Source organism: Carassius carassius, chromosome 35 (assembly GCF_963082965.1).
Source record: "Carassius carassius chromosome 35, fCarCar2.1, whole genome shotgun sequence".
NCBI classification, from domain to species: domain Eukaryota; kingdom Metazoa; phylum Chordata; class Actinopteri; order Cypriniformes; family Cyprinidae; genus Carassius; species Carassius carassius.
Window position 1 is genome coordinate 27,515,947 of NC_081789.1, and position 8,141 is coordinate 27,524,087.

At 34.0% G+C, this 8,141-nt stretch overlaps 1 protein-coding gene across 10 annotated transcripts in view; it reads right to left on the bottom strand.

The window, feature by feature from the left end:
• Positions 1 to 8,141, bottom strand: part of LOC132116459 (receptor-type tyrosine-protein phosphatase mu-like) — a 214,041-nt gene that overhangs the window by 12,999 nt on the left and 192,901 nt on the right. For all 10 annotated transcript variants that reach the window (XM_059525292.1, XM_059525288.1, XM_059525287.1 and 7 more), the window contains 5 exons: positions 4,024 to 4,140; positions 3,048 to 3,202; positions 2,636 to 2,771; positions 1,766 to 1,915; positions 1,494 to 1,667 (listed from right to left, as the gene is read on the bottom strand). In XM_059525292.1, the coding sequence (XP_059381275.1) occupies positions 1,494 to 1,667; positions 1,766 to 1,915; positions 2,636 to 2,771; positions 3,048 to 3,202; positions 4,024 to 4,140 (732 nt within the window). The remainder of the gene's footprint in view (positions 1 to 1,493; positions 1,668 to 1,765; positions 1,916 to 2,635; positions 2,772 to 3,047; positions 3,203 to 4,023; positions 4,141 to 8,141) is intronic.

Sequence of the window (8,141 nt, forward strand, 5' to 3'; positions counted from 1 at the left end):
CCGAACGCGCTATTCAGATTCAAACTGAAGCGCGCAGCTTGAATACGCCCATAACAGAAGAAAAAGCAGCGAGCCTGTTCTTCAAGTGTTTATTTTACTGTTTGCTTCGCGATGAGAGGAATAAGACATAATTCACCCCAAAAAGATGTCATGTGGTTGAGGATTTGAGAAATGGATTTCCTCAGAAAAAAAGAATGCAGCACTTTATTCAGCAGAGATCATAAACATGAGTAAGTCTCTTTTTATTTATTTATATACTTGTACTAGTTTTCACATAACGTGTAAACATTTTACTAGTTAGACTTTTTCCAAATACTTTTTCCAAACTATAATTCCTGACTAAATGTATAGTAATCAAGTGAAACATTATGAAGTTTCAATAACAATATACAATACTATACCATTCAAAAGCTTGATGTAAATAATATAAATGTAACAAATAGATAACTGTCACAAATGTAAAAACATGCTTTTCTTTCAATTTATTCCCCCTAAAAACCCAGAAAAATATTCTCAGCTCTTTTCAACATTAATAATAATGATAATAATAATAACAATAAATGTTTTTTTTGTAGAAAATAAGATTGTTAAAAGGATTCTGAAGGATTGTGTGACTGGAGTAAGGATGCCAAACAATTTGTTTGAAAGTCAGCTTTGATTGTTTCTAATAAACTGTTTAACTGCACCCCCAAGTGGATATTAAATTATGTTGTGGGATAATTAAATATATTCTAAATAAACTACAAACATAAAATTATATAGATTTATTTTGTTCTCACATTCTTTCTTGTAACTCCTTCCTCTCAGTGGCACAGATGACTGAATGGCTCATTATGCAGCTCATTATGCAGCTCATTATGCGGGCCTTTGTCTTCTCAGGTGTAAATCACAATGATATTCATGGTAGTTGACGCCTACTCGCATATGACTTTTACCAACAAAAAGTGTCTTAGAAAATTTAAATCAATATATTGTTTTCTGTGAGTGAGTAAACAAGATGATTTTCACATCATTTAGAAAGAAAAATTCTAGGCTACAAGCTCCAGTTCTCAAAAATCCCGGGAACCATTGTTCTTTATGTGTTTTTTGCCTTATTCAAGTGTTTTAACATTTTTAGTTTTTCACTAACCACGCATAATATTTTTTTTCTCAAAAACACAATCATGTACATACATGCATTTCTTATATTATTATAGCCCAGTTTGTGCTGATTACAGTGAGATTAGACTTTACCCATTTAGATATTTATAAGAAACTGAAAAAAGCACAAATGTCAGGGCATGACAAAACTTCTCCAGGCCCCAAAAATACCCTTAGACTCCAGAGGGTTAAACGCTGCAGGTAACGATCACTAGGTTAAACACTGACAGTAACGGTCACTAGGTTAAGAGGTGAGTTAATGATCACTAGGTTAAGCACTGATGGTCATTCAGTTAAACGCTGCAGGTAACGATCACTAGGTAAGGATCTGATGTGTGTGTGAACTGCCGTACGTCCATGAGCGCGGCGTTGATGTAGTTGCTGCTCTCTCCGTCGATGGTGATGAGGAAGGGCAGGCAGCGGTCCGGAGGAAGAACATCCATACATCGGTTCTTCTCATGATTCCTCGGCAGCAGTGCGATGCTGCAGTCCTCCACCCGCAGCGTGGGAGTCACCATGTTTAACGTCTGCCAAAGAAAAACACAAATCAAACTCATGCACATACTTACACCACTATATTCTACTCATTTATTTTCAGCTATATGTAATATTTGAATTCACTGACTCTGAACTCCTCTTTGATCTGGCTGGAGTTGGTCTGCGGATCCAAGCGGTTCATGTCGTAATACACCGAGCGAAGCTGATTGGCTGGGATCGTGGTGTCACCACAAAGACACGCCTCCAATATGGCATCATGGATGAACACATACTGCTCCTGAAATATCAACATATCAAAGACAGATCAATACAACCATATCAATCACAGATCACTGATATCATTTGATTTGGTGATTGATTGGTCTTTTATTTTTGGTTAATATGTCAGTTTCAAAATCTGCAGATTTTTTTTTTATATATATTTTGTTATAATTTTACTTTTCAGTTTTCATTTCATATTTATTTATTTATTATTATTATTATTCTTTTTCTATTTTTTTCTATTTTCTTTTTAAATATTAATTAATATTACTAATTAATATTTGATCCAATTAAAAACATCTATTGTTTGTAAATGTATCAATTATTAAAATATATCAAATTATTCACACTTTTATGGTCAGAACAGATGATCAGGACATAATCGGCTGTGTTTTCAGCTTCCTTCTCGATGTCTCTGTCCTGTGTGTCCACATGTGGACCGGTCATGTCTCGATCGCAGACGGCGGTCTGACAGCTTGACGTAAATCATTCATGAAGTGACATTTTAAATATGCCTGCGGTCGCCGCTCCTCAGAAAGTCCTTGACCGCAGCTGACGGTCAGATAAGGTCTCAGGCTACACAATCATAGTTGCATATGATTCCTTGTTTCTTTTGTCTATATTGAAAGTTCATGTCAAGTAAATAGTTCTAAGGTATGTCTGAGTGGGCGGGGCTGGAGAGAGAGGCAGGTTTTGATTGGCTGTGGCTGATGTGAGGGTGTCTGTGATTGGTTACCTCCGTCTGCACCATGTTGACCCTGCGGGAGCGCAGTTCTCTCACACAGTTGTAAATGTCCACGACTCCTTCTCGCTCTGCCATGTCCAGCATGATGTCAATCACAATGAAGCAGCCGGTGCGTCCCGCTCCAGCGCTGAGGAGCAAACAACAGCTTTATTACTACTCTAAGACACTAACATGTACCGATTAGGAGTAAAATGGTACAAATATGTCCTTCATAATTTAAAATTCAGGTAAAAAAACTGTTATGGAAATTCTAATCTAAATCAATGAAGTGGCAATTTTGCGTTGTGATTACTTGATCGTGCAATGACATCATTAAGCAACTTTTAGCAACAGATTGACCTTCCTAAGCAGCTCCCCCTGACAGTAATAATCCCGGTCTCTGTGAGGATGAGACGATGTTCACCTGCAGTGGATGACCATCGGCCCGGCGTTGGCTGGACTCTTGGCTTTGACCCGGCGGACGAAGCCCAGCAGCCCAGTGGCGTGATACGGGACGCCGTGATCCGGCCAGCCGGTGAAATGAAACTGACGGATCTCCCTGATCTCATGAGCTCCTCGCTGGAGACCACACACACACACACACACACACACACACACACACACACACACACACACACACACACACACACACACACACATTTAAAGACATAGCATCAGAATGGAAAAATGACCAAAAAAACAAAACAAAAGAAAGTCAAGAGAACAATTTTCTCCATCTATATATCTATCTGCACAATTTAAAAAATGGATGCAACTCATTAAATATATTTAAAATGAAATGATAATTTATGATTACTTATTCGATTATTTATAAAAGATAAAAATAATAAGTAATTTTAATTATACAACTTATTTGGTTATCCATTGTAACTTGAATTTATAATTATTTTAAATAATTTAATATTTTATTATAACAAACACATATATGCAGTCTATATTGCAGTATATATTTTTAATTATACAATTATACAAATTATATAAATCATTAAATATATATAAAATGTAATTATTGAGAATTTTGAATTATTACCTATTAGATTATTTATACATGTATAAAATAAAAAAATAAGAAAAAGTAATTAATTATACAATTTAAATAAGATTGATACAATTAAATATATTTAAAATGAAACCATAATTGTATAATTATTTTTAATAATATTTAAAATTAAATATTAAATTTTAATTATTATATATTCACACACACACACACAAAAAATGAACTATATATATATATAGATTTTTTTTTTTTTTTTTTACTATTTATAATATCTATAGAGATAGTTATGAAGACAATAGTGAAAGAATGATCAGTGATTAGATGTGTTTTGTGAGTCTGGGATATTGTCAGTAAGTTTGACTGAAGCTTGATGCCGAACCTTTTCCACGGCGAAGGTTCGAATGACGTATTCAGACAGCAGCTGAGTCTCGATGAGCGTCACCTTCATGTCCCTGTAGATCTCAGTGTCATCGGGCCAGTACTTACAGCACTTCACCTGTCAAACACACACACACACACACACACACACACCAGTTTATCAGAACATGAGATATGAGCATGTCCAAACAACCACATCAGATTCTGTAGCGATGCTTTAACTCAAGACTCCACGTGTCCCAGATACGAGACGCTTCTGCTGCAGATCATCCCAGACTCATTAACCAGGTTAACCCTCATAACCAGAGCGCACACACACACACACACACCACCGTCTCTAATCAGTCAAAGACATTAATGAAGTCAATCTCAATCACATCTCTCTCTCCGTTAATCAGTCTGTCATCAGGTTATCAGCCGCTTCTTTCCATCCGTTCTTCATTATTACACTGTTTCTTTCTATGTGTGTGTGTCAGTTTCAAATACTACCAATATAGCTTTCAAAATATTTCATTTTCAATAAATAATTCATATGAATTACTGCTAATATAAAGTAACAATTTATGATTTATATTTGAAAATGTGGGTTTATTTAAAAGTATAAATAGCTATTAATTTATATTATACTGGTAACAGTTTTATTTTAGTATTATTTATAGTACAGTTTTAATTGCAATGATTAATTAGCATTATTTATTTATATTTTTAGTTAGGGTTAGGTTAGAGTTGTGTTATTACAATATTTAATATTGTACATTTTTGTACATATTTTTTTTATTTTAAGATTTAAGATTTATTTTTTGTAATTTTGTTATGTGCTTTTATCAATTTTATCTCATAATGTTACTATTATTTATATAAAATTTACACATATATACATACTTTGTTTTTTTACATATTGCTATTTTTGTTTTTATTTATTTTAAATTTGTAATTTTAGTGCTTCAACTTATTTCAGCCAATGATTATATATATATATATATAGTTCAGCTTTATTATAATTAATTAACAAAATGTTTTTGACAGTCTCATGGCAGGAAATCTAAAGTCTATTAAAACTCTAAATGTATAAATTATTCAAATGTATCAGATATTTATAATTTTTTTCTGATGGAAACAGTTTTATGGTCAGAAATCAAAGAAGTAAAAGGCCATCAGTTTGTCATCTGTTTATCAGCTGATTCTTTCCATCCGCTCTTTATTAGAAGCATGTTTTTGTTCTATGCGTTTATTAAGACGCTCTAATTAACGGGGTAAGTGTGTTCTGGTCTCGCTCTCACTCTCCGCCGTCAGGCCGGAAAAACAACAGGCCGTGATGCTATCGGCTCCCGACTAATTATCATTAGAGCATCTCCTAAACGAGAGAGCATTAATCACATAATGACTTATTTACATATTCAGTCACACACTTCCTGCAGCTCATCTCCAGCACACACACACACACACACACACGTCACAATACAGTGGCAGCCATCACAGGAAACAGCATTAGAGACGAGAAGAAACAACAAACAAACAAATTAAAAATACACGTCAAAAAAAGCAAAAATAATGAGTGAATGCCTCCAAAAGATGTATGTTACTTTTATTATGTTTTAGGGGCAATTAAGTAGATTAATCCCTCAAATTCTTATTAAAATATAAAATCAAATAAAAAAAAATATATTGTAAAGCATCAGATTATTCCATGACGACATGTTACTACTGTAACAGTTTGCTTTTAGTGTATTGAAATTACAAATATTGACAGTTTACATAATTAAAATGAAGAGTAATTGTAAAAAATATTTTTACCTCTCAAATTATCATTAAATAATAAGAATGCAATTAAAAAGTGTTACTGTAATGCAGCATCTGGATTTATTTCTTATTGTAATACTCATTATTTCAAAAAATTCTCATCAAGGTAACTTTTTTTTTTTACTGCATTGGAATAAATAACATTAAATTTCATATAAAAATGGCAAATTCTGTATAGGAATATTATGTTTTTATTATTTATTTTTAATTTTATTTATTTATTTTTGCATTGTGACACTATTTTTAATTAAGTACATTTACCTCTGAAACTTTCATCTATATATATATATATATATATATATATAAAATAATTATTGTAATCCATCTGGACATTTAACTTTTTTTTTTGTTGTAATTCTCATTATTCCTGCAATAAAAAAATTGATGATATTTTACATAAAAACAGTAGCTGAGGACTTAATTTAGACACATTTACCCCTCAAATGCTCATTAATACAATACAATAAATAAATGAATAAATACATAAAATAAAAGTCATTAACATAACATATCTGGACATTTTATTGTAATCCCCATTACTGCAACAGTGCATTTTTACTGTATTGCAATGCAACTTCTAACTAAATAAATTCAGCATAAAGGCTGTACAATCATGGTGCATTCAAAACAAACAACAAATAAAGAAATAAATGCCAGATGCATGCACACACAGACGTTTTGGGTGAAATATGCTTCACTGTTATGACTGTTAATGCTACTGGTGTTATGTGCAGGCTTTAAACGCACAGTATGGAATTTTTGGCCACCAGGGGTCACTCAATCAAACATAAGACGTACTTTGATGACGTTGGGAAAGAGCGTAGGCTCATGGGAGTTGTTGTTCATTGGAACACGCGCTCTGTCGCTCCCCACATTCCTCACTCATTTTAACGGAGGCCGGCGACACACTGGATGCATGGCGCAAGCGTCTCAGCTGCATGGCGTGTCAGTTTTTAATTCGGCTCCCATGTTAATAGGTTAGAGCTTGCAGACTGCCTGTGTGAGACGCGTGCATGCTAGAAATAGAACCGACGCTTTTTCACGCGACACGCACGCGTGTTGGAAGCGTTTCCAGGCAAAATATAATAGGAAAATATGTTTATATGTAATTTTGTACACAAATACATAATAATTCATGACATTTTGATGTTTGAAGTCTATAGGTTGACATAAATTCAGATATAAATGTAATTAAAAAAAAAAAAAAAAAATTATCGATTTTCAAATATTGCACCTGTCAAACATCGTCTATTTTGCCGTCAATACTGTTGACGGTGTCCTTTATCAGTAGGCTTTATATTTATGTTCAACATGAAGTATAGATATTGTTGTCGTGAAGACAAGAGCCTGGTCTGTCAGTGGTCTCCCTTCACCTACAGCAGCAGCAGCCTAGTATTTTGACAATCACGTCTTTTCGAACGGAGAGATATATGAATTATCAGACCCCTATCAAATCAATATTCCATCTAGCTAGTAGTAATATGTATAAAACACAATATATGTTAAAAAAAGCTACTTTATCCAGCTAGATATAGAACACATGTAGATTTACATTATACTCTACATGAGAGCTAGTCCGTCTGCGTTTTACACAAGACATCATCGTTTCACAAAATATACGGATAGATACAGTTAGCTGAATGGATGCATACCTGTTTATCAGAATGCGAGCATCTCTCTGTAGTTTCAGCTTGTCACGAAGCTCTCTCTATCTTGGAAATGCAACTCCAATATTTACCCGTGTCTTGTTGCTTCTTCGTCCCAAAACCTTCTCAGGTCATTTATTTCACCCGTACGTTTGCGCTTCACAGAACGTGCAGGCAAAGCATAATCATGATCCATAACTAAGTTATTGATTGAAGTATAAATACGAATATAAACAATATAAATTGTCGGGATAATGTTAGTACACAACTAAAAAATATATATAACATAGATATAGTCATATCTGCTATTTTTAAAGCAGAAAAATTACATATTGTGCCTTTAATGTCTTTATTCTCAGTGACGTTGAGCTGGATGTGTGTTCTGTGATATTGCTGTGTTCATGTGAATCTGGTTTCTCATAAAGGTCTCGCTGGCCTACTTCTCTCCGACTCTAATTTTAACCGTGAGTCTGTCAGGAGGAGCGATCAGAGCTATATTCCTCATTCTCACTGTAATGGCTTATTAACGACCCAAATGTTATTCCAAACCAGAGCCTTTTGTTCTTGTCAGATATTAAGATGGGCTTTAAAAATCCCATTAGTTTTGCGCGGCAGATTTCCGCTGAGATTCGGTCCCTTCTCGCCACGGGCTCTTACCACACAATCCCAGTCC